Raw genomic sequence first — 26,103 nt, 5'->3', positions numbered from 1 at the left:
GTTTTAAAATTTACTATCCAGGGTACACGTAGGATGTGAGTATGTGCCATGGGTTGTGCGTGGGTCCTAAGACTTATCAGGTCATCATGCTTGCAAGAGCCTTTACCTGTTAAGACATCTGGCCTGCCATTTTTGTTGTTGTTGTTATTACTTGTTTGTTAGTGTTACAGATTTATTTTTAATTTTTAGTATGTGGTTGAGTAAGTTTGTACACCAGAGGCATTGTTGGCTGGCCTGGAGCTAGACAAGGCAGTCATGAGCTACTGAGTGGGGTGCTGGGAGCCAGACTCTGGCCCCTGTGAGAGCAGTACGCAATCTTAACCACTGAGCCATCTCTCCAGCCCCAGCTTGAGTTTACTTTTGAGGTAGGCTCTGGGTGTATGCATATCAGGGTGATCTGAGATTCACTCTGTAGACCAGGCTGGCCTTCAACTCGTAGCAATCCCCCTGTCTTAGCTAGCTGAGTGCTAGGATTTTAGGTGTGTGCTGCTATACCAAGCTTATCCTTTATTTCTGGGTGTGCCGGGGATTGAACCCAGAGCCTCTCATGCCAGGCAAGTGCTCTACTGCTGAGCTGTATCCCCAACTCTATTTGCTTCTTATATGAGGTCTCTCTGTTGCCCAAGCTAGTTTCAAACTTCTGATCCCCCTTGCCTCAGTTTCCCAAGTAGCTGGGACGACATAGCTACACACCATCGTGCCCATATTAACGTAATAAAACGGCTCATGGCATCTGTCCCGGGGGTTTTGTTTTGTTTGCTCTGAGTCTTCAAGTGTAGTGTGAGCTGGGTATGTTGGTACAAGCCTATAATACCAGCATTCTGCGGGCGAGGCAATAGGATACCAGTTCAAAGCCAGCCTGGGCTACATGGTGGGATCCTGCTTCAAGAACAAAGGAAAAACCAAAACCAATAACAAAAATCCCAAATGAAACAAACAAATCCAGTGTGTTTATGCTATAATTGCAGCATGGACCTGCCATATTCAAGGGTCCAGTAGCTTTTAGCTTCTTGGTACAACAGTACAGGCAGACTGTGTATCATTCTATTGTGGTCCAATTGGACCTACCCAGACCATCAGAATTCCTTTCTGTCTGGAGCTGGCAGTGTGGATTGGTGGGTAGAGTGTTTGCCTAGCATGTATGAAGCCCGATTCAAGTCCCAGCACCACACAAATGGACTATGATGGTCCTCCATGTCTGTAATCTCAACACTCCAGAGGTGAGGCAGGTGAATCAAAGTGAAGGGCACCGTTGGTTACATTGTGAGTTCGAGGCTAGCCTGCAATACTTGCGACCTGGTCTAAAACCAAAACTGTTTCTGCCACTAGTGGCTGGCTTCGTTTTTATGTAAATGAGACTGTAGACTTGACTAGGGGGAGTTTTCTGAGGTTGAGCTGCATGGAATCGCACCTCTGGGAGGGGTTCTGGCTGTCGCTGAGTCCAACCTTTATTGAGGAGCAGCAGAAAAGGCTACCAGCAAGATAGCCACACTTCCATGTACAAACGGAGGCCAGTCACCTGTGCCCAGAGAGAAGGGCCTAGAAGTCTCAGCCCCTGCTCTCCTTTCTGCTCTCTACGAGCAGCTGCTCAACTAAAATGAAGTACAGTTCCCAGGCTTGAGTAGGGGTTGGAGGGAGCACTCCCAGCTTGCCCCGTAGGTGCACCTCACTGTCACACTCGTTACATAAGCTGAGCAGCAGACGACCTGCATCGCTGATGAGTGTGTGCGTCTGCACCCCCGTCTCAGTTAGGGGAGTCACTCGGGCTTTCCCTGGGTCTGAAATAGTGTGGAACCGAGGCATATAGTGGCAGAAAACACTTTTATCGCCCGCTGAGGAGGGCCAGTTGGTGGGTGTTATCCCCCGAGTGCTCTTCTTCAGGACGGCCTCAGGAAAAACCAGTTTTGGAAGTACCACACCTTGGGTCAGATGATGCAACGTGATATTAGCGTCGGGTTGCATCAGCGGTTCTGACGCATGTGCCTTTTACGCCGGCAGAAAGCAGTATTATGGGGCAGGAGAAAGAAAGAGACATTCGCTGCTTGAAAGCCTTTTAAAGGCGCCCTCAGCGTTTCTAATTGGCCACACAGGGTGTTGTCGGGAAGATAAACGCCCAACCAGCCACCTCCCCCGGACAAGCTCCAGCATGCCGTTTCCTGAAACCGGGACCTGACGGCACACTTAAGGCAGAATTCTTTTCTGGTCGGTTCTAATGTTTTATATCAAAGCCTCAAGGTTTTATCTCTTCAATCTTTTCGAATGCCTGTCCTATTAAGAGGCTTTCAAAAGGTGCTCCTATGTGGTCTTGACCTGAGTATCTCCGTAATGCACCAGTTGAGGCTCATTTTCGGGGTTGTTTTACATAAGTGTATCCAGCTCTCAGGACACACAGACTTGTGACATTATCAAATAACTTAGATTTGGTTCGTTTGGAGTCTGCTTGCCTTCAGATATTTTTGTGTCGTCCCCCCCCTGCTTCTCGATATAATAAAGAATGAACCGCAAAGACCCTAGAACTCTCTAGCCAACCAAGGAAGTTGCTTAAAAAAAAAGAAACGTTCAACTCGGGCACTTGAGAGGTGGAGGAAGGATGATTAAGTGCAATGCCAGCCTGGGCTACATGGTGAGTTTCAGGCCAGCCTGGGCTATGTGAGACAAAACAAAACCCCAAAGGGGTAAAAAAAATGTAGAAGAGAGTTATACTGTGATGCAAGCCTTCCCCTAGTAGCAGCCAAGTCGATCCTTCTCCAATCGGCAATCCTGCACATTGCTAGCCCGGTTCTGTGAGATGGCCACTGTCAACTCCTCACTCCTCAGCCTTGTCGCTTTAATCTCACCCCGGCACCCCGGCCACTTCCCTTCCGGGATCCCTGCATTACTCCACGGGGCTGGGAAAATGCTTTCTACCCCTTTTCTGGCAGGTCGGATTTTTTAAATTGCTCAACTTAGCTTGTCCAGGAAACGCCTTCCTTGATCCTGGAATGGGGTAAGTACCACACTTTCAGTTATTTCTGTCTTCCTCCTTACTCCGCCTTCCAACTGGGCATAGATCTTGTTCTCCACGTTTTCGCCATCTAGCACCCTTGCATCTTGTTTTGCTTTTACTGGGGGCGCAGTAAATATACTTAGAAAGAAAGAAAAAAAGAAAGGGAAGGAAGTAAGACAGACTTTCCGCCACATGTAGTTTCAAGTCCACATATGCCCCCATAGCCCCGACTAATTACTAAGTTCTTAGTATATCAAACCTTTATATAACTTGAGCGCGCAACAGCACCCGGCTGCATCCTGGGGACACATCCACGGTGTATAAAATCTAGCCTCTGTCTGCATAGGAGAAAGTTATTCAAATTGCATTCATCTTTCATTCCAATCACTCAATTAGGGCACGTCCCTCGTTGGCTGCTGCGTGAGCAAAGGAACTGTTTTCCAGCGACTGTCCTCAGGTGACCTGTCTAGACGCTCAGAGGAAAAAACAAGAGAATCTGACACTCTCCGGAGCCCCAAAGACGCCTGTGACGCGCAGGCCGCGCTGCGTGGAAGGGCGTGCGGAGCGCATAGCGGCAGGCCCAGCGGGGCTTGCGGCGTGGCGCCGGGTGCCCGGGACGCAGGCTCGGGTGGGTGGCCGGGCCGCGGGGTCCTCCGGCCTGTAGGGGGCGTGCGCGCCCGGAGCCCCTCGCCGCCCGCCGCGCGCGCGCTCGCTTGCCGCCCGGCCGCACATGTGTTTCTGTTTTGTGTTGTAGCATTTGTTCTGGAAGCTCGTATTTACATTTTAAGTGTATCTGGTGAGTGGGCTGGAGCCCTCGTCCCGGCCGGGGAGAGAGGAAGCCGTCGACCCGTCTCTCAATCGCTCCCCTTCCCCTTTTCTCATCACTCCAACCAGGTAGGGGCTGAAAACCAACAAGGACCAGTTTGCGGGGTCTGGGAAAGTTTTTTTTTTCCTCTTTTTTTTTTTCTCCTCCTCTTCCCCCCCACCTCACGAAAAGGTTAGGAAAAAAAAAAACAACGCTGGGGAAGGGGGGGTTGGGGAACGGAATGAATAAGAAGGGGAAGGAAGGCGGATCCACGTGGTTTAATCGGAGACAGACAGAGATCCCATTGTTCAAAATCAATTAAAAAAAAAAGCAGACGGGGCGAGTGCGGGGCAGCGGGGGCCGGGGGCCCACGAAAGTTCCTCTTTCCGCGCGTGCTCGCAGGTGCCTGGGGCCGGCCTGGGGCGAGGGGGGTCCCCGCGTGGCGCGCGGCGTGGGGAGGGGCGAGGGAGCAGCAGGTGGGGCGGCCCACGCCGCGCCGCGCTCCCCTCCCCCGCCCCGCCGCCAGCCCGTGCATTGTGCGCCCGTGTCTCCGCAGCCCGCGACCATGCCCAGGAAGAAGGGGGCGGCCTGGGAGGAGCCGAGTTCGGGCAACGGCACGGCGCGCGCGGGGCCTCGGAGGCGCGGCGGCCCCGCGGGCAGGAAGCGCGAGCGGCCCGAGCGCTGCAGCAGTAGCAGCGGCGGCGGCAGCAGCGGCGACGAGGATGGCCCGGAGCTGGACGGGGCCCCCGGCGGCGGCAAGCGCGCGGCCAGGCCGGCGGCGGCGGGCAAGGCGGGCGGCGCGGCCGCGATTATCACGGAACCCGAGCACACGAAGGAGCGCGTCGTGAGTGGGGCGGGGGCGCGGGCGGTTGGCGGTTGAGGGGGAGGGGCGCCGCGGGGTCACGCCCCGCCCCTCCCCCCACGCCGCGCGGGGACCTCGGGAGGAGCTGGTCCCGGAGCCGGGGGAATCGGGCGTGCGTGGCCACGCAGGGGCTGTCGCTCTTCCCCGGGTGCGTCCTCCTCCTCCCCCCCCCGCGTCTCGCTTTCCGGGGGAGGGCAACCCTCCGGGAGCTGCCGGCTCGCGCCGGGGCTTTGAGGTTCCCGCCGCTGCGGCTCGGGCGCCCCGGGGGGGCGGGGCCTGGCGCGCTGCGCGCATGCTCCATGGGCAGCCTGCGCGGTCGGCCGGCCGGTGCGCGCGGGGCATGGTGGGGGCCGCGCGGGTGTGAGCGCGCATGCTCCCCGGAGCCGCACCCCCCTCCCCCCCGCGCGCGCCCGGGGGCTCCCCTCCCACCCGCGACCCCCCGCAGAGCGGCGCTCGGCTTTGTTTGCCTGGGGTGGCCGCGGCGTGGGGCCGGTGGGGGGGGCGTCGGTCCTCCTGTAAGCCCTGGTCTCGGCCATCGAACTTGAGCTTGCAGAAAAAGCCCCGCAGAGCCGGCGCGAGCAGGGCCCAGGGTCCGCAGCATCCTTGCTAGAACTTTGTGGAAGTTTTCTTTGGTACATCTCATCCCTCTGCTTAGGCAGGAGACCCCATTCTCCGTTAATCCTTAGAAAGGGATGGTGTTCCATCCTTGGAGCGTCACCCTTGTTTCGAAGGATGCTCTGGAGAGGTGACAAGGGTAAAGGGACCTGGGCGCCTCACAGTCGTCCGGGCTCACTGGAAGGGATAGTAGAAAGCCCTTCACCATCTTGCAGATCATGCCCGTGAACATGCCTCACAAACAGCTCTGAAGTGGAAGGAAGAGACTGGGTAGGCATGCAGGGGAACTCTGCGTGAGGTAGGCTTGCCAGATAGGGTGATGGTCTCCGCCAGCGTGTTAAAAGAGGAAGTCGACAGTTGCCCTCCTACTCCCCGCTTGGAGGGTTAGGATGATGCTAAGAAGTTAGGCATGTTGGAGTCCTATCTCTGTTGAACCGGGTTTTCCAAGTTTGGGAAAGCCATGTGGAACTGGATTATCTGTTTCTGAGTTGGCTGTACTGCTCTTGTCTACCCCAAGCGGAGTGAGTTCTTTGGAAGGAGATTCTTAACCCACCGAGGGATTCACATGAGGAGTGGAAGAAAGGAGTGTAGGAGGGATTCGGAGGCCTGCCTCTGCCCCCACCAGCCCAGTGCTGGAATTGGCGCCTTGTGCCCTACCGGGAGATGCCATCTCTGAGTGAAGCAGTCCCCTGCAGTTTGTGCTCTGTTTATGTGTACAGCTAACTTCCCGTCTGTGTGTAGAAACAGGAACTTAAAAGCTGTGTATCTGCCACCTTAAAGTTAGGGGGGCTATTGCAGGAACCCCTCTCACTGGTCAGTACAGGGCCATAGGATAGGTGAAGCCAGGGGCCTGTGGCGATTCAGAAGTGATACACTTGCACCTGAAGAGTGTGCCTTGAGTTTGTGTCCCTTAGCGTTGGTGAGTTTCACTCAAGGCCGAGAGCACAGCCTTGCATTCATCCCCACTAGCCTAGGCCAGCAGGCCAAAGGACCATCATGGTCTCTCTGCTAGGCAGATTATGGATTGTTTGCTGTAGTAGGCTACCAGTCTCTTGATTTTCAGAAGTAACTTCACTGAGCAGACACAAGCCTGTACATCTTCCCTTATCTTGAACTTGCAGTGGTGTTGGGCTTGGGGAAGATAAGCCATGTGCTCACACTGTTGAGGGGTAGAGTTGTCCTGCACGAGTCAGGTGTCCTAGGAAAGACAGGAGAGTCCTTAACAGCCAACTTGTTGGTCTTGTCCTGTTAGTTTAGGACCGGAGGCTCACAGGTAGTTGTGAAGAGTAGCTATTTTGTCTTCCAAGGAAGAGGCTGATTGATCATCCCTGTAGTGTTGCCTGTACCATCAGAAAACGGAGTGGTGCAGATATCCAGCTCTATGTGGTTTTTGTTTGGTTGTTTCTGTTTTGTTTTGTGTTTTGAGGCAATGTTTCTCTATGTAGTAGCTCTGACTGGCCTGGAACTCGATCTATAGAACAGGCTGGCTTTGAACCCTGAGATCCACCTGCCTCTGCCTTCCAAATGCTGGGATTAAAGTTGTGTACCACCACGCCTAGCTCATGGGCCCTGAGACATGTTGTCCATTTTTAGTGAGCATTATTGAAGGCCAAGCCTGAAGTGGGAGGGTTGGTAGCCCTCAGGGACTGTTGTTGCCAGCATCTTGCTCTTGGTCCTCCTCATCCCAGAGCGTCAGTCTCCTAAATGGATGTGTGAAAAGATTGACTCTCAGCCTTGCAAAGTGTACTTGGGTGATAATTCAGAAACTGCTGTGGCCAGGAACTCCTATTTTGTTGATTGAAGATACTGAGTGCTTTTTCTGCCTTGGCCACTCATCTAAGCCCAGGTCATTTTTGTGACCAGTCATGGGGAGTAGCTAGGTGAGATGGAGTTCACCCATCCTGGACTGTTGGGCTTTGTCTGTGTGCAAGCCTTTAGACACGGTGCAGTCACATTGTAGTCTGGGTTAGCCTTCGGAAAGCAGGGAAACTGCTGGCTTGTTCCTTTTCCTTCCTTCCTGTCTCTCCCTCCCTCCCTCCCTCCCTCCCTCCTTCCCTCCCTCCCTCCCTCCCTCCCTCCCTCCGATGCTTGGGTGGGACTGAACTCAGGGCTAAGCACATACATGCTCTTCCACTGATTCCCCCCCAAGCCCTCTCAAATCCATTTGCTCACTGGGATCTCCTGGATGGGGCAGCAGGCTTATGGCATAGGTTGTTGCAGTTCTGTGACTTTGATTGAAAGGGCATTGTGAATAGCACTAATTAAAATTTTTATTCCATAAGAAGGAGAGGAGTGTCAAGATGTAGAGAAATGAACTGTTGCGTTATTAGTAAACAGTTGTGTAGGTATTGGGAGTGGATGCAATCTCTCATCTGTGAGAATACAAAGGTCCATGATGTGAAACATGTTTTGTGGACAGCCAGGCATGCATGCCCACAGACAGCCTTTTCAAAGGGCAGGCTTTTATATACGTGCTGGGTGGCCTGAAAGGCTTCAGGAGCCCCGAGGATGGCAATAGATACTGGCCACCGCCCTTGGTCTGTGGAGTTCTGGGCTTGTGGTGGCCATAGCACCCACGAGGCTTTGCTGTGTGTGAGTTTCTCAGTGAGTGCTGAGCTTGGGAGCCCTTGAACTTTTCCATGTCAGAAGTGCACTGCTGTCTGGCCTGGAGCCATGCTGGGTTTGAGTCCTCTTCCCTCTATTTCTGGGGCTCCTTCAGTCTTGACCTGAAGAATGAGCACACACAAGTAAGTGACAGCCTTACAAAGTGTCCAGTGCTGTGGGCTGAAGTTTGTAGGTTATTCCAGCACACCTGCCTTTCAACAAAGGAGAGAGAACGGGAAAGTAGGCTCCCATCGGGTAACTTGCAGTCTGGCTTTGGAAGACTGCCCCCACACTCCACACTCCTGAATAATTGAGAAGGAGGCTGCTACTCCATCCCTGTGAGGCCTGGGCCCGCAGAGCCAGTCTTGAAGCTCGCTTCCTGCCATCTGCCTCCTGGACCTGATTGGAAGTAGGGGTTACATAATACTGGAGACACCTTGGAGATCAAGTTCCCCAAAAACTAAAACGTGGAGTGTGTTGTCCAGGACAGCTGACCTGGGGCTGCTGTGGGCTTGGAGGTATTGAAACTGCAGCTGCTGCTCAGTTCTGGTTTGCTCCAGTCTTCCACAGATAGCTCAAAAAAGGGTCTTTTTCAGTTGGGGTGGAGGTGGAAGGGTAGGTACATAGATTGAGCCTAATAACCAACTTTATTTAATTGCTTTTCATACTAATTTTTATTTCTCTGTGTACCTGCTTTACACTCTGTGCACAGAGGCCAGAGGGTGTTGGATCCCTGGAAGAGAATTGTGAGCCACTCATTACCTGACCTTGGTGCTAGGAACTGAACCCAGGTCTTCTGCAAGTGCAGCAAATACTCAACCACTGAACTATTTTATTTCCACAGAGTGCGTTTGGAAACTGGGTGCAATCCCAGCATTTGGAAGACTGATGCAGGAGAATTCTATTAGTGGAGGCCAGCCTGGGCCCCATAGGCTTTGTCTCAAACAAAGCAAAAGTGCTTTTTTGTCAAAAACAAGCATTTTATTTATTGTTGATGTGTGTGTGAGGTATGTGTGTGAGTATGGGCATGCAGAGGCCATGGATCCTGAGGATTTGAACTCAGGTCATCAGGCTTGCACTATGAGCCCTTTTACCTCACTGAGCCAGCTCAGCAGCCCATAAGTATATTTTGAAAGGAAAGAATAATAATTTTTACATTTAAGAAGGCAAAGAGGAAATGCTGATTATTTTTATGGGTGCAGCCCATGATTGTGTAGTGGCCTTTTAAAATGCTAGCTCCGTCTGCATAGTGGAGGCTCAGTAGCCCTGGTGGGATTTTGTGTTTAAGATGGCTGGACAGATACAGTGGTGCATGCCTGTGCTCCTGGTGCTAGGAGGCTGAGGCAGGAGGACCGCTGAGTTTGAGAACAATCGGAACTACAGAGCAGACTCCTATCTCTAAACACGGAGGGTGCGGGGAGTTGTGTTCTTCACTGGGAGCCCTAGTGACAAGGTCCCCGCTGTGGGCATTGTCAAATGATCCAGGGAAGGCCCCCTGCATCAGACCCTGCTGCCCCACCAAAACTGAGCCCTTACTCCTGATGAAGTTAGGTGCCTGCCTTCCTCTCTTTTAAAAATCTCCTATTACTGTGGTCAGCACATGGGACTGGTATCATGGTGACCACACATACATAAGTCATGCAGGGCTTGACATGTGAAGGCTGCCAATACAATGTGATGCTCGGAGTAGGGAATGTGTAGCTGCCTCAGCGTGTGTGGTTCCTTGATCCCCCGCTTTGGGGACTGGTCTTGTGCATGACTCTAATTCGTCACACAGAATGGGGGAGAACAGAGCTCTCTTTTGGCTTAGTGTTAGTGTTGAGCTCAAACTTAAGGCGATTTCTGGGGATGGGCTTGGAGTCACCCACCGTGGAGCAGGTCGATGAGGGGGTGATTGGATGGAACCTCTGGCACCAGCAAAGAATTATTTCCAGTCGGGTGCAGTGGTGTGTGCATGGCCGAGGCTGTAGATGTGAGTTCAAGGGTGATGTAGGCTGTAGAGAGGCCTCATTTCTTTTCTAGTTCATGGACAGACAGCTGGGGAGTGCCAGCAGCAAGCACGTAGCAATTGATAAACTAATTCTTGGCCTTCTCTCTCTCTCTAGAAACTTGAAGGGTCTAAGTGCAAAGGGCAGCTTTTGATTTTTGGGGCAACCAACTGGGACTTGATTGGACGGAAGGAAGTGCCTAAACAGCAAGGTATGAGAAACTGTCTGAATGGTGACTGACTGCTTGTAAACCGGGTGGCCAGTAGAGTTCTAGTACTGCCCACCAGGTAGGTATTCTGTGTTTGTGGGCATATTCAGAGGCCAAGCAGATTGCTTGAGGCCATGCGTGCGTGTTGTGCCTTTACAGTCCTGTATTTAAAACACTCAGATTACTTGGGAATGTAGTCCTCAAGATTGCTTTTCACTACAAGGAAGAGGCCGGCCCAGTTCTGAGGTGCCGCAAGGCCCCAGACACTGTCAGATGTAATGGACGGAGATGTATAGGCTACTTGGTGGCTTGTTAGAACAACTCAGTGGAACTGGTAAGCTGTGGAGAGGGCACAGTCCCACCAGCTCCCTCTGTCCAGCTGTTTGTGGAAGATGGGTCCCTTCCTGAGGGGCCTCTTGGAGAAGACGGCTGGCTCAGTGCCACACTTTGGCTCTTGATTTCACTTGGAAACACACCCAAAGTGCTTCCCAGCATTGCTTTGTCTGTGAACAAATATTTGAATACCGTCACACCCTAGTGCCCAAACCTAGGGGCCTTGGCCATCATCCTGCCCAGGAAGATGTCAGGGAGTCCTGCATGGTACAGATGGAGCTGACTGGCCGCTGCTCCTTCTTGTGAGAGATGCCCATCCTTCAGCACAGCCCTGGGCACCTACCAGTCCTCATGAGTGAACAGAGTGGCCACTGCAGCTAGGGCACACAGGGTTCTTGCTCGCCAGTGTGTCCATTGCCCTGCAGATATGGCAGGGGTGCCTTGAGCTGACAGTCACCTCTGCTCCTGTGTCCTCGGGCCCAGAAGCTGAGCCATGAGTCCACAGCAGATTGGGCTAGGTTTGGGATTCTTTCCAACCTACCCATCCTAGGGAACCTCCTGGCCCTCTGTCTCCCAAGTCAGGTTTGTGCGGTTTCGCTTAATTTATTGTAGACATTTAGGTTTGTCTAGGCTGCCTGTAACTTTGCACCCACCAACCTGCAGGTAAAGGGGAGATTTACCTACCCACCCTGTCTCTTGGGTCTTTGCAGCTCCTTACCCTTACTGTGTCCTGGTTTGTGTGGCAGCATGGTGGTCTTTGCTGTAGCTTGTGGTGAGGACCAGGTCCTGGGGGTCTGGAGACCGTGGGATTAATGTCTACCAGCCTGGCTCTGAGCTGGGGCCGCTGCCAGCTTATGATTTTAACTTGGGCTCCTCTGAACTGAATGGAGTAGGTAGTCCTTGGGACAGGGAGATACCCCGATGTTCTTGTGGCTGATGGTAGTGCCCTCTTTGGGGAAAGGTGTTAGCAGGGGTGCCAGGGAACCAGGGTCTACCTGAGCCAGCTAGTTCAAGAACCAGGCCATTCTCCGCTGCGCCCTGGCCCTCTGATGCCCAGTGCTGTCGCAGCTCATAGGGGACCAGTGGGAAGCCTTTCTATCCATTACTTGCCAGCCGGGCTGTGTCTGAGTCACCTAAACTGTGGCTTGTTTCTCAAGATAGCCACCATTGTCCTGGAAGTAAAAGAAAGCCACGCCCCTGCCTCAGGGAAGTGGTAGCTGGCGTGAGGCTTGGCAAGGGCAGGACTAGGACCTGGTCCCTGCTGTCTGTCACAGCAGAATAGATGGGATGCTCGGGATGGGGTACAGGTTTAAAGAAGAGGTACAGTGCAAAATTAGATGTGGGTTTCCCAGAAAGTTTGAAGGACTAGTAGGGACCATGGGAGGATGTGCTTGGGGAAGTGACTTGGTGGGCAAGACAGGTGACAGACAGGCTGAGGTTCCTAGGTGTGGGTGAACCTGGTGGATGACTACAGACCTTTGTCTAAGGAAGCAAGTGAGTCTGAGGACAAAGGGGACACTGAAGACAGTTGAGTAAGACCTGCTTTTTGGTTGTCAGGAGGCCTGGGGTGCAGGCAGGAGGGTAGACAGGAGAGCCAAAGGTTGTTCCAGACAGAGTGCAGGAAGGCCAATCCTGCCCTATAGTAGGGTTGGGGTCAAGAAGCTGTGTGGGTCCAAGTAGAGGGGTTGGTGCCGTCACTGTAGAGGTGGCTAGTGACTCCAGGCAGGTTTGGTTTTTGTGCGACCCCTGGGTGATGCGTTAGGGTGTCCTGTTCAGCTGTGCTCTGCAGAGGTTTGAATTGTTGTCTTCCCTTTGCAGCTGCTTACCGAAACCTTGGTCAGAATTTGTGGGGGCCCCATAGGTATGGGTGCCTGTCGGGAGTTCGGGTGCGGACTGTGGTTTCAGGTTCATGTGCTGCCCACAGCCTCCTCATCACCACAGAAGGGAAGCTGTGGAGCTGGGGTAAGTATTGGACATGGGGTTACACATAACACGCTTTGAAGTGTGACTTAAAGCCACCTGGAAGAGGACCCATCTTCTGTCTGGATCCATGACTGTGCTCTGTGTGTGTGTGTGTGTGTGTGTGTGTGTGTGTGTGTGTGTGTGTGTGTGTGTGTGTATGTGTTGATGCAGAGGACAACTTGGGAGTGAGTTCTTCCCTTCCACGTTTACGTAGGTTCTGGAGATGGAGCCCAAGTCTCCAGGCTTGCGCAGCAAGTTCCTTTACTGCTGAGCCATCTCACTAGTTCCTGTTGTTTAAATTCTCCTTGGGGAATATTGTCCTGAACTTGAAACACATGTGAACTCTCTGATGCTGCCATCCCTCCAATCAGCCATCTGTTCCTGACCTATTGTCCCTTCACCTTAACCCGTGTCCTGCTTTGTGGCACGTGGCATGAGGCCTGGGTTCCCACCACTCTGAAGGCCGCTCCCTGACTTTTGTAGCTAATAGGTCTTGTTAGAAGGCCCCCTTGGCTGAGCCTTTGTGGCTCCTGGCCTCAGGTCTGTACAGCGCCTTTGTCCACATCTTCCTTTCCTCCCGCGTCTCAACCTCCCTCCCGCCAGCTCTTATTTTTCCAGATAGTACAGGGGTATTGCCCAAGACTCCGGCACCCACGCCTCAGGACTTGAGGAGGTGGCTTCTCATCCACTTGTTCTCGCCTTTGGCTGGCTTCTAGTTCAGATGAAGTTTTTATTTTGGGTTGTTTGAGCCCCTTTTTTTCCTTTTGGTGATATCATGAGCTGCTGTACCAGAGTCCAAATGTATTAACATCTGCCGTTTTCTCTGCACTTTGCTAATTTTATAATTCTGTTGAAAAAGATCTAACAAGTGTGTGTGGCCCAAATTTATCCTCCCAGGCTCTGGGTGACACACCAACATCTGCCCCAATTTTTGTTTTCTCTGGGTTGGTATAGGGCCCCTCCCCCATTCCCTAATGCTTTGTCCTCAACACTGGCCAAGGCCTTTTAGGGCTCCCTAGAGGAGCTGTGCATTGCTAAGGCTTCCACAGGGTTTGGTCCCCTGCTTGACTTCATACAACACAGCAACTGTCCAGAAGGAGGTGGCCCTGTAGGCAGGGGGCATTGTTAGGGCAGGTCTGTCCCTTGTCGTGAGGGTACATGGAGCTGGGGTCTTTTAAAGATTTATTTATTTAGTGTATATAATGGGGCTTTGCCTGCATGTATGTGTCTGTATGAGGGTCAGCTCCTTTGGAACTGGAGTTACAGACAGTTATGAACTGCCATGTGGATGCTGGGAATTGAACCCTGGTCTTAGGTAGCCAGTGCTTTTAATCACCACACTATCTCTCCAACGCCTGGGCTGGGCTTTTATAACAGGGCAGGGTGAAGTAAGAAATGAAGATCATAATTAGATGTATCAGATCCCCTGAGGAGGAGGGACAATGGCCCCCAGCTGCATGAGGAGTGGGAACTCTGTTCCTGGAGCTTGGTGCCTGTGGAGCGAGCATTCAAGGAACACCAAGCATTTCCTGGGGTAACAGACTGGGGGTGCATTTGGGATGGTCCTGTAGCTGGCCAATTCCTGTTGGGATATATTCAGTGTAGCCCTTTTCACTGGGGCCAATTCCACTGGGGAGAGTAGCGGGGCTCGTCCTTCTCTGGGATTTGTTGAAGGTTTGTTTTTGGGGATGAGCATGGGTGCTTACCCCAGCATCCCCTTGCATTGCTTACCTAGCCAGCCTTGATTTCACCACAGGTCGGAATGAGAAGGGGCAGCTGGGCCATGGTGATACCAAGCGGGTTGAAGCCCCCAGACTCATCGAGGCCCTCAGCCATGAGGCAATCGTGCTGGCAGCGTGTGGGCGCAACCACACCCTGGCGTTAACAGGTAAGGGGGGGTTCTCTTCTTCTAGCAAAGCTGGTTGCAACTCTGGGTCAGTGCCCAAAGGAAGATGATGCCCTGGTTTGATGGGTGTCTTCCTGAAGGGAGTGAGAGCCCTATGGTGGTCCCTGGGAGCCCAGACCAGGTTCTGTGAGTGGCAGGGCTCAGGTCTGTTCTGCACCCTTGCTGTCCTTAGGACAGATGGACACACGCTCAACACTCAGCTCTCCTACTACTCATGCTCTGCTTGGTGGATGAGCTATTTCCATAACATTGATCCAAATCCAGTTGAAAATGATCATCTTTACATCCTCTTCCGTCATGTTCTTCTGTCCTTCCAGATACTGGCTCCGTGTTTGCCTTTGGAGAGAATAAGATGGGACAGCTGGGCCTTGGGAACCAGACAGATGCTGTCCCAAGCCCTGCTCAGGTACAAGCAGGGTTGTGGGCTTGGAGCAGCTTTGGTTTGGAAAGTATGATGGAGATGCTATGTTAGGTCACCGCGCCGTGGGATGCAAGGGTCTCCTCATGTGCAGACACTGTTTTTTTGTTGTTTGCAACCCCCCTCCCCGAAGTCTCCCCACAAGGTTTCTCTGTGTAGGACCTAGCTGTCCTAGATCTCAACTCTGTAGACCAGGCTAGCCTCAAGCTTACAGAGATTGGCCCCTGCCTCTGCCTTCAAGTGCTAGATCAAAGGTGCTCGCCACCACCACCTGGCAGATACTAAGTTTTGATCTTGTGTAAAGTTGTCCTCACAGGTGCTCAGAATGGAGCAAGAGGTTCTGTAGGAGGCTTCCTTCTTGGGAAACAGTGCTGACTGCCAGCCAGTGGCTTAGGAGTGTGGGGGGGACCTCGTGGCTTTGCCTGTAGGCTTTGAAGGATAATGAAGGGCTCCTGCTTTGTTAAGAAGAGTTCTGGAGTGCAGTTGGGTAGTTGAGTAAGGATGGGATGAGCCTGGGCGCCATGTTTGCCTGCACCATCAAGGGTTAAAACACTGTTCCTGTGTCTGGGCCTTGCCAGATCCTGCTCTTGCTTTCTGTCCCTGTCACTTGCTGTCTTTGTTTGAGCCATTTTGTGTCTGGCTCACATCTTCATTGAGGCCCGACTGAGGTCTGCAACAGGACAGCTCGTTGAGGCTGGGTGACAGCACGGAAGCCCTCCTCGTTTTTTCCCTAGCTGGGGCTGACAGCAGTATGAACACTAGAGTGAGCTTTTGGGGTCACTGCTCCCACGAGCCCTGGTCCCTGTGCTTGAGCCTGGTGATTGGGTGGGGGAGGTGTTGCTGGGAGACTCCCAAGTGTAAGCCCCAGAGCAAGAGCTAATGTTCTTGGCCTCTGCTGTCCTGGGAGGGTGGGGGTCTCCAACAATTAAGTGTCCTTGTAGTCAGTTTTGTGATACTGTGTGCTCAAGTGGCTGCCTTTGGAACCATGCAGTCACCCTCTGGGTGAGCTCACTGTTGTTTCATACCAGGGTGGAATGAGGAAAAGACTGAAGGAGTTGAAAGTTGGCTGTCTTTCTTTTCAGATCATGTACAACGGGCAGCCAATTACCAAGATGGCCTGCGGGGCTGAATTCAGCATGCTGATGGACTGCAAAGGCAACCTCTACTCCTTCGGGTGCCCTGAGTATGGCCAGCTGGGTATGGAAGGCTTTTTCTTACAAGCTCTGTAATCTTAACTGTAAACGTGGAGCCAGAAGGCAGTGTGGGACTGCGCACACATGTTACAAGTGTGGGTAATTGATCCAGACAGTAGCCAACCCACTAAGTGCGTCTCACGCTCCATGGAACAGCTTGCTGTTAACTCACAGGTTACAAGGGTCACAATGCTTTACCTTGGTGAAAACACCAGGACTGAGTCTGGCCAAGCTTTTCTTTTGGAAATCCATTTGTATGAGACTCTGAGACAGGACAGAAGCTTGAGCCACGCTCAGCCAGTTTCGTGTATATTAGAAGTGAGAGAATTACATAAGAGGTTGTAAGAATCCTGGTTGAATGAGCAGCTGGCTCATCTTCACTGCAGTGGATGTCACACAGGCCCAGAGTAGAAGAGAGGAGGCCAGCAAGCTGTCCTCAGAGGCGGTGAAGCTCACTACCGGAATTTTTCAAGGCCTCCATTTTCCTTTCCCCTCTGACTCCGAGGTGGCTCTTCTTGGTGCCTTCTCCAGTCTTGAGCAGGTGGTGAGGTGTGGGCGCCCCCTGCTGGTGTCTGAACAGCCTGGAGCAGTCCAAGATCTGGGTTGCTGGGTCCCAGCGTCATTACAAGTGCGCAGATGGGAGAATATAAATAGAAGCAGAGCGTTGCTCTGGCCTTGGACTGCAGGGAACAGTGACTCTGTGAAACTAAATATACCTTGAGTCAGAAGTGAATAAGAAGGACCAGCCCCTTACGCACATCCGTGCTGGTTGCCAGGGAGTTCTTGGGGCTGTTGGATAAACGGTTTCCATGGCCACGGGTGGGCCTCCTGCCATACCCAGGCTCAGCACAGGAAGTGTGTTTCTGTGCTTCCTGCTATGTGTGCGGCTTCTCTGCCACCTTTAGACAGTATCGTGGTGGAGCCAGCCTGATTGCCACCAGCAGTTTGATCTTTACAGTAAGGGTGGCATCAGTGGAAAGGCTCTGCAGGGACAGTTACCACTGTGCAGTTAGGAGCCTGGCTCCACCTCTTCTACAGAACCCAGCTCTCATTCGAAACTCCAGCTCACTCTGAGGCACGCTCCCACTCAGCCAGGTGATCACGCACCTGTGTTCCCAGCAACTGAGAAGCAGGCAGGAGGATTACAGCAAGTTTGAGGCTGGCATAGTTCGCATGGGTTATAGGCTAGCCAGGCTACACAGTGAAAGCTGTCTCAAAACAACCCAGCCTAACCCCCAGTTCTGCTCTTGTCTCAGTGCCGACATTGCTTTCAGAATTCAAACATGATTTCAGGAGGGGCTCCTGGGCTACACTTCCTCATGTTCTGCTGCAGTGACCGGGAAAGGGCACTGAATACCTCCCAGGGGAGAAGGTAGCTGCCTCCCCACCACCACCTTCCTGGGGAGGGTGTTGCCTGTACTCCACCAAAGCTAGGTACTGAGTATAACACCTTTAAAGGAGGTGGGAGGGAGAGAACGGCAGGACCTCCCTGCTGCTCTCTGGGGACAGTCTGGTTCAGTAGTCAGCACATGGACAGGACACTGGCACCCTGGTCAGTAGAGAGAAGGTTGGGAAGATGGTGAGGTCCCTGGTGGCCGGGTACTCCCAGTGGTGTGATCTGAACTGCTCACAGAGGGGAGCCTGAACAGCAAGCCCGTGCCCTGCTGTGCTCAGTTAACCTGTGTTTCTGAGGCACAGCATCCACACTTGGCCACCTGTAAAGGTCTGATGAGCAGAACAGCGCCCCCTGGAGACCAACCAGTATCCTGCCATGACGCTACTTCCCTGGCAGGGTCACTTCCTGCCTGGTGGGATGCAGTGACAAATTGTTACTTGTTTCAGGGCAGGAATTGAGAATGTTTGGGGTTGTAAACTATCAGTATCTTGGCTAGTGGGTCCAGACTGGTCCTTGTGACTTGTTTTTGTTTGTTTGGTGGTTTCATTTATTTACATTGTTTTTTGGAGATAATCTCACTGTGTATCTCTGGCTAGCCTAGAATATACCAGGCTGCCGTAAGTCTCAGATCTGATTGCCTCTGAGGGTTGGGATTAAAGGTGTGGGTCATATGTTTGTTTTGTTTTTTGAGACAGACTCAGTGTAGCCCAGGGTGACTTGAAATTCCCTGTGTAACTGAGGATGCCTTTTACTTCATGATCTTCCTGTATCTGCCTCCTAAGTGCCCGGATATACCACCAGTGCAAGAAGCCAGAAATTGTTGGGTCCTAGGGCCACAGACATTTGAATTCAGTGCTGGGCTGGAACATGCCTGGTATGTGCCGGGCAGGCCCTTCACCTGTGAAGCCAGTACCGACCCAGTCCCGCATGACTTCTTGCAGGTGGTTTGTGAATCCCAGGATTTTGTGTCCTTTGCAGCATGTTTAAATGTCGACAGAAATGGAAACGTTTGTGCTAAATGATTGTCTACCCTTTCCCTTCTGGAGGGCCTCAGAGCCCCCCAACTGGGTGCTTGGTAGATCGTCTTTGGGATCAGAACTGCTGTGAGGTCGCTGTTGTGACTTCAGCCACAGGAGGAGACACACTTTCCTTTGCCTCCAGAGTATTATGTGGAGTCTTCCCAAGTTATGGTCCTATTGCATAGGGCACCCTTGTTTTACGTGCATTTTAGAAGAATGACTTGTGTTACGACAAGCTCATGACTAAATGGGTGGCTGAATCTCTGGCTGGGGCAGGGGTCGGTCCCCTGGGCGTGTGGCGGTGCGAGTGAAGCAGTGTGCCTCCATGCCCTGTGCCCTCTGCTGTTGCTGATTTCCGGCTCTGCTCACCGCAGGACACAACTCAGATGGGAAGTTCATCGCCCGGGCACAGCGGATAGAATATGACTGTGAGCTGGTACCCCGGCGGGTGGCCATCTTCATCGAGAAGACCAAGGATGGGCAGATCTTGCCTGTTCCGAATGTGGTGGTTCGAGATGTAGCCTGTGGCGCTAACCACACAGTAAGCCTTGTTTCTTTTTCGCTGTTCAATAACCATGCTGGTATAGACTGGTTCTGGGGTGGGTGTCTGCCTTGCTCAGACTGTGTCATGTGAGTTTCCCATCGTGATCTCCTGACCACTGCAGACACATCTAAACACGACTATTCAGGTGTGTGTCTGCAGACCCCCCCCACACACACACACATCATGGTGTCAATATGATATTTACCTTTTGCTAGGGTGTGAATGATTAACTATTGAGGGTGTCTCCTTAAAGGTCATCTTAGCAAAATAACCATGGGAGGATAATCTCTATGAGCTCCTCAAGGTCTTTGTATTTGTGAGTCCACAGGCACTAATGGGAGTTTGTGGGAATCAGTGCTGAGTTCACCTCTGCTCATGAGCCTTGCGTGGCAAGTGCCCTCGCCTGCTGAGGCATCTTGCTGGCCCTCTTTTTAAGATAGGGTTTGACTTTAGCCCTGACTGGCCTGGAACTTGCTCTGTGACCAGGTTGGTCTCAAACTCAGAGATGAGCGCCTGCCTCTGCCTCCCCAGTGCTGGGGTGAAAGGTGTGCACCTGTTGCTGGCCCTTCTGCTCTCTTTGCTGACAATAGAGGCATCTGGTCTGGGTCTTGTTTTGGCAGCAGACAGGAAGCCCAGACAGAGTTGAGTCCCAGGACCACCCTCTGCCTGCTTGGTGGTGCTCAGTGAGTAAGTGCAGGTGTCTTGAGCCTGTGAGTCCTTAAACCAGGATGCTATTTTCGATCTCAGGGCAAGGCAACCCATGTTACATGTTTTGCATTGCTGGGTATGGAACCTAAGGTGGGCAAGTGCTGTGGGCCTGAACTATGCATCCCCTGTTCCATGCTGAGGTTGCACATTTCATGAGGTGTAGATGCGAAACCTCAGAGACTCAGAAAAGGCAGTTTGTAAACAGCTGGCGCATCTGTGCCTGCTCCGACTGTGTGCACCTATGACAGCAAGTGCAGAGCGGATAGTCGCAGCCTTTCCTTCCTGGTTCTGTAGTTTAGACAGTGTTATAATAGGAACTTGAAAGCGTTAGCTTCTGCCAAGGAAAGGAGAGATTTAAAGAGAAAAAGGAAAATCACTCCCCCTGCTGGCTGTTTGTGTGGCCAGCTTCCGTCCTGCCTTAAATGCTGTGAAGTTTCTGTCCTTGCCATCTGCTGCTGTCCCAGCTCCTCCTGGACAGAAGCCATGCGTGACCCATGTGTCCTAGCCTGTGTCTCCTCTCCCTGCAGCTGGTCCTGGACTCACAGAAGCGAGTCTTCTCCTGGGGTTTTGGAGGCTATGGCCGACTGGGCCATGCCGAGCAGAAGGATGAGATGGTGCCTCGCCTGGTGAAGCTGTTTGACTTCCCAGGGCGTGGTGCAACCCAGATCTACGCCGGCTACACCTGCTCCTTTGCTGTCAGTGAAGTGGGTCAGTATCCGTTTCCCCTGCCCAGCTTCCCGGTCCCCATGGCTGGAGCCGTGTGCAAGGTTTCCCCTCTCTGGGGATGGCTATTTTCACGGGTCCCACAGCCATGCCATGTCTGTCCCTGGCTCTCTCTGCAGTTTCCTTTTAAGCCGATGTCCATCACCTTGGTGTCCTGGGATGCTTGCTTGTGGCACTAATGTGCTTTGCTTCCTTCTAGGTGGCCTGTTTTTCTGGGGGGCCACCAATACATCTCGTGAGTCCACCATGTACCCGAAAGCAGTGCAGGACCTCTGTGGCTGGAGGATCCGGAGCCTCGCCTGTGGGTAAGTGGCTGAACAGTGCTCGTGGTGTCGGTTCTGTCCTGTGAGTGGTAGGTGCCCTGTGTGCCTATGTCTTTGGGAAGGCTGCTGTGCCTGCTGACTTGGGGTCTTCCTGGCTGGACAGAGACACCAAACCCCCAAAATATGGGAGAGGGGAGAGCGAGGGCCAGGTTGGCTCTAACAGGTGCCTACTTCCTTCATGGAAAGTAATTTTGAAAGTTTTTGTTTGGCAGTTTTCCCACAGCTTGGAAACTATAGGGTTTTAATTTCTCAACACAGTAGGAGAGTGTGGGGTGACTTTTAATTTGGTGTCCTCATTGTTAATTTGGTGTCCTCATTGAAGGGCACTTGCTAGATTACCCAGTACTTACAGGTAACGAATGCAGGTGTGTCTGAGTTAGCTTGGCCTGAGCTGTTGTTCTCTGGTCCCCTGTGTGTGTCTGTCCAGGTCAGTGGCACTGCAAGGTGTACTGGCCTTGTGTGGGTGGTGACAACTTCTGCCTATTTGCAGGAAGAGCAGCATCATTGTGGCGGCCGATGAGAGTACCATCAGCTGGGGTCCGTCGCCAACCTTCGGGGAGCTGGTGAGCCCTCACTAGGATCTGGGAAGAGCTGGACTAGCCGAGACCAGCCTGAAAGTGGGCATGAGGAAGATGGGTGGTATTTCCTTGTCCATTAAGGATGTCCTTCTGTGTAACATTGGATCACATTTGGTTTTTAAGTTCTAAAGCTGTCCTGATTGGTTGGTAGTAAGATTGTTGTGGTCTGTGCTATAGAACAAGTTGGGGGCTTCAGACCTGTCAGGTGTTTTCCTACTATTGGGACTCATTGCCCATGTTCACAGGAAGCAGGGTCTTCCTGAGCTGCGTGTGTCATCCTGTCTCCCGTGGCCTCCAGACATTGTGCTTAGTAGGCAGCTGGGGCTGTTGGTCTGTGCTCAGGACCAGTGTTGCTAGGCCAGCCATACAGATGGTTTTGTTCTTCCTTTCTCCAACTTGAGTTACAGTTGGTTTTCAGTCCCAGTGACTGGAGTGAGGTCAGAAGCAGCTGCCCTTGGCTCTGACCTCACTCTGTCCATCCTAAGAACAGGACTCTTAGACCCTAGCTCAGTGAGTATTCTCTTTGTGAGGAGGCCAAGGCTGACTGGGGGTTTGTATATCCGGCCTTTGACTCTTTTGTCTTTATGGTTTCTTTCTTTCTTTTTTTCTTATTTTTACGAGACAGGGTTTCTCTGTATTGTTTTGGAGGCTGTCGGTCTAGCCAGGCCTCGAACTCACAGAGATCCGCCTGCCTGCCTCTGCCTCCCGAGTGCTGGAATTAAAGGCGTGCGCCACCACTGCCGGCTGTCCTTATGGTTTCTTATTCCATCATCCTTTTGGGAGTGGAAGTTTCCTCATTGGTGGAGTCAGAGAGGCAGGACTGTCCTTGTCTCTCAAGCTGTCATCACTGGCCTCCATGGGCCACTAGCTGCTCCTCAGGGTTCCCACACCATGGTACCCCCTCCTGCAGCGGCAGAGAGACTGAGCACCTTCCTCCCATTTCTGTGTGTCAGAGAAGGATGGGTGGTGTGTTTCTGTTTTTCCCTGTGTAGTCCTGGCTGCCCCAGATCTCAACTCTATAGATCAGGCTGGAACTGGAACTCAGCGATCCGCCTGCCTCTGCTTCCTGCGTGCTGGGATTAAAGGCGTGTGCCACCACTACCCAGCTTCTGTTGGATTTTTTTAAGCCAGCAACTCATCATGTAGCTCTAGCTGTTTTAGAATTTGCTCTGTAGACCTGCCTGGCCTCAACTCAGAGATCTGCTTGCCTCTGCCTCTCAAGTGCTAGGATTAAAGGTGTGCACCACTATAACTAACCTGGCTGTTGGGTAGTTTTTGGGGCCCTTCAGAAATAGTCTTTGGCAGTCTCAACTGCATAGTGAAGTGTCAGTGGCCTAGTGACTTACAGGACAGCGTAAGCTACGTTATCAAGACCCTCTGTCACAATACACTCATTGGATAAGAGCATTTCCTGCTCTTGCAGAGTATGAAGGTTCAATTCCCAGAACCCACACGGTGGCTCCCACCTGTCTGTAACTCCAGTTCTAGGGTGATCTAACACACAAGAACACAGACATACATGGCAGGCAAAATACCCAAACACAAATTTATTTTATTTTCTCTTATTTTGGTTTTTCGAGACAGTATTTTTCTGTGTAACAGATCTGACTGTCCTGGAACTTGCTTGGTAGACCAGGCTGGTCTCGAACTCACTGAGATTCTCCTACCTCTGCCTCCCAAGTGCTTGTATTAAAAGCGTGTGCCACCACTGCCAGACTCTAAAACACTAATTTTAAAAAATGTTTTGTTCTTCTAAACACAACTTGGAATCTTAGTAGCAGTGGGCTTAGAAAGCCTGAGGCAGGGAAGGTGATGCAGCTTCAGAGGGTGTGATGGGGTTTGGGAAGATGCTCAGTCTGTCTAGAAGGAGCTTAACCAGGGTGCAGGACCAGCCTCAGGACCAGCTGCCCTCGGCCCCGTGCTCCCCAGCAGCCGATGGCCACTTCTTAAAACCGCTGGTGTCTGACGTTGTCACTGGCAGTCTCCCTTCTCCTTGTCAAGTGTCAGGACTGGCAGGTGTGTCAAAGGTTGCGGTTGGTTGTGTGTACAGGTTGTCAGCCACTGTCATCTCCGTGCTCTGTACATTTTGTTCCGTAATCACAGTGACTGGGTCCTTCACTCTTACCTCAGTGAGAGACACCTGGAAACACACATTTCCCTCTTGTTTAGACCTTGTCACAGTCTGTTTTTGTTTTTCCAGGGTTATGGGGACCACAAGCCCAAATCTTCCACTGCAGCTCAAGAGGTGAAGACCCTGGATGGCATTTACTCAGAACAGGTGAGCGTGAGGCCTGTGGTGTCGTAGCTCTTCACAGCCTGCTGAGCTGTGTGACATCCCTTGACTGGCCTTTCTGTCCTTGTGTCCCTGGTTCTGTGGTCATCACCCCCAGTCCCCTCACACTGGGATCCTTGCCACAGGCGGGTCAGGGACTAGTCCCCTGAGCAGATAATAATACATTTTTGACTTGTGATGGGCGGTGGGGCGCAAGTGCAGTGTGGAGCCGTACCCCAGTCCCTGCCCACAGGGGCTCCACTGGCTTCCATCTGGGCCTGCAGTCCTGGGAAGGATGGGGCTTGGATGCACCAGGTGTCTAGGGAGGAGGGACGGGTTTCACTGATGTCCCAGGACCCAGCGTCTGTGATGGGCGCCTGCGCAATGCTGACACTGTTGTCCCTGCAGGTGGCCATGGGCTATTCACACTCGTTGGTGATAGCACGAGATGAGAGTGAGGCTGAGAAGGAGAAGCTCAAGAGGCTGCCCGAGTACACCCCACGCACCCTCTGAGGCGGGGTGGCACTCCCCTCGTGGCAGCTGTCATTTTCACGTGCACTGGGACCAGAAGTCAGACAAGGAATTTAGGAAGCAAAAGTTGACCGAAGGTGCATTGGGTCAGCCTCCCTGCGGTTCCGTTTCCAAGCAATCCAACGTTAACTACCTTTTCTGTATGCTTTCCACAGTGTTTTCCCTCAGTGTCTGATTAAACATTTGCTCATAGCCTGCTTGCCTTTCTACGAGACAGACAGGCAGGAACTCTGAGCAATTAGGTTTTTTTTTTTTTAAGTTGTACTCTTTTCACCCCCTCCTGAATATCCTTGTCCAGCCCTCCCATTCCAGCCATAATTAGCATTGTGATCCGAGTGGGTGCCACGTGGGAGAGGAATCGCCACTTTCCCAGACAGAAACGGCCCTTCCAGGAACCAGCAGCCTCTAGGCCAAGAAATCCCCAGTGGTCGGTCTCCACCCAGAGTCCCGCCTGCCCGCTTTGGGAGACCGGTCACTTGCTTACAGGCTCTCCTGCCTGCCCGCACCTCCTCCCAACAGCTGTTGCTGACTTGCTGTCTTGTCTGCAAGGCCCACTGCCTTTTGGCTGAAGCATTTGTAGAACCAGCCATTCCCCCCACCCCCCACCCCCCGGTGGGGGGCTCTGGAGTCTGTGTTTAGCCATTTATATCTACTTTAGTTCTCAAGTCCAGATGAGAATTGGGGACCATGGGGTATGGGGGTGGGCAAGGTGGGGAACCTTTGTGTTGTTGAAGGGTCTGGTTTTATGGCTCCCTGTGGAGCCCAGGCTGTGCTTACCAGTTAGAGATCAGCCAGCAGTCAAGTGTGCTCAGCCCTCTGTGACCCACTGTTGTCGCCCGCGTGCGTCTCCTGTCCGCTCCTGCTGTCCCCTGTGCCTGGGATGGCTGCCCCGTCCCGAGACTTGGCCCCTCTTCTGCTGGCCCCAGTGCTCTTTGGTCGCTTGCATTTGCTTGGCTCTGGTACCAAATAGTTGGGATTCATGATGAAATCCCTGCCCCGCGTGTCAGTGCAGATGCTGTGACTGCCACCCACGTCCCCACAAGTGCCCTCTGCCCGAGCCCGTCCTGGTATTGACTTTGCAGCTGAGTTCCGAGGTGCCTTTCCCGGATCCCTCCTCACTGGACCCGAGTGTGGTGGAAAGCTTGGGCGGGGGCCCCTGGTTTCCAGAGGGTCTGGGCTTGTTTTGGCTACTGTAACTAGGTTTAGTTCAGTGGTGCTCCGGAGGAGACCGGGAGAAGGGTTGAAGTGTGAGGCTGGGTGGATGGGAAATTTAATTCTGGTCTTCACATTTATGGTTTCGTTTTCTGCTGTTGTAGCGCTTGTTGTTTCTATGTTAAAATGCCAAAAATGATATAGTTGTTGCTTTCTCCTGCTCCAGCGCTCCACAGCAGCTTCTGGCTTTTCGAGGCACTTGTCCCAGCCAGTGCCATGGCCTGGCGGGAACAGATCCAAGTTTCCTCTGTCTCCCAGTGTCGCGACAAGCTTCTGCAGAGGCAGTGCTTCTGCAAAACTAACCTGCTTTGTCCAGGTCACCCCAGACACAGCCCTTGCTTCCACTTCCCTAGTGTCTCTGGCTAGTGCCGCTCAGTGTCTGCTCCTTCTGTCCTGGAGGTGTGTGGTCACCAAGAGGGCCGAGGATGCAACAGCCCTGAGCTGAGCTGGGCTCATCTTCCAGGGAGCAAACTAAAGCCAGCAGTCAGCCCCTCTGGGTAGACTGTTGGGGAGGGGATGTGCACAGGAAGTATTTTCTGGGGAGAGATCCTTGAGCCCTGTCACAACCCCTTCTTTTAGGCTAAAATGTCCACTGAGCTTTTCCACTGGGAAATGTCTTTAGAATGGGGGTGGTGGGAAACCCTGGGTGGGAACTACTCTGGATGCCTGTGGGCTCCTGAAGTCTTCCGGTCATCGACAAGAGGGTAGCATGAAGGGAACAGCAAGGATGTGATTTGGTTGAAGGTGCCTGGTTTAGTGCTGTTAATTGTCTTATTTTTTTTTTATATATATATTTCTTGGAGTAAACATTTTAAATAAACGGCATCATTGTTTACTCTGCCTTGGCTCTCGTGTTTCCTCTTCAGTAACATGGATTGCATCCTCAGCCCTGTGCAAGTGCACCATAAGTGTCCAAA

General features: G+C 52.5%; 1 protein-coding gene and 1 long non-coding RNA gene across 4 annotated transcripts; one reads left to right on the top strand and one right to left on the bottom strand.

Moving 5' to 3' along the window:
* Positions 1-941: 941 nt before the first annotated feature.
* LOC121144164 lies at positions 942-3,388 on the bottom strand. Its single transcript, XR_005881474.1, has 2 exons — positions 3,246-3,388; positions 942-3,124 (listed from the first exon to the last, which is right to left on the bottom strand). It is a non-coding gene; the product is annotated as an uncharacterized LOC121144164 (long non-coding RNA).
* Rcc2 (regulator of chromosome condensation 2) lies at positions 2,704-26,026 on the top strand. Of its 3 annotated transcripts, none has more exons than XM_040757535.1 (15): positions 2,704-2,986; positions 3,383-3,443; positions 3,741-3,880; positions 4,348-4,635; positions 9,978-10,071; positions 12,220-12,363; positions 14,120-14,251; positions 14,587-14,675; positions 15,770-15,884; positions 18,670-18,836; positions 20,075-20,255; positions 20,470-20,575; positions 21,084-21,156; positions 23,372-23,449; positions 23,852-26,026. In XM_040757535.1, exons 4-15 carry the CDS (start codon positions 4,357-4,359, stop codon positions 23,954-23,956), a joined length of 1,563 nt encoding a protein of 520 aa, XP_040613469.1. In that variant the 5' UTR covers positions 2,704-2,986; positions 3,383-3,443; positions 3,741-3,880; positions 4,348-4,356; the 3' UTR covers positions 23,957-26,026. The 3 variants fall into 3 exon arrangements, with proteins under 3 accessions (XP_040613469.1, XP_040613468.1, XP_040613470.1); XM_040757534.1 differs by having other exon boundaries at positions 3,383-3,614; XM_040757536.1 differs by lacking the exon at positions 2,704-2,986 and having other exon boundaries at positions 3,380-3,443.
* Positions 26,027-26,103: the final 77 nt, after the last annotated feature.

The sequence above is a fragment of the Mesocricetus auratus genome, unplaced genomic scaffold (assembly GCF_017639785.1).
Source record: "Mesocricetus auratus isolate SY011 unplaced genomic scaffold, BCM_Maur_2.0 Super-Scaffold_100014, whole genome shotgun sequence".
Taxonomy (NCBI): domain Eukaryota; kingdom Metazoa; phylum Chordata; class Mammalia; order Rodentia; family Cricetidae; genus Mesocricetus; species Mesocricetus auratus.
The sequence above is the reverse complement of the archived record's forward strand: the minus strand, read 5'-3'. Positions and strand labels throughout refer to the sequence as shown.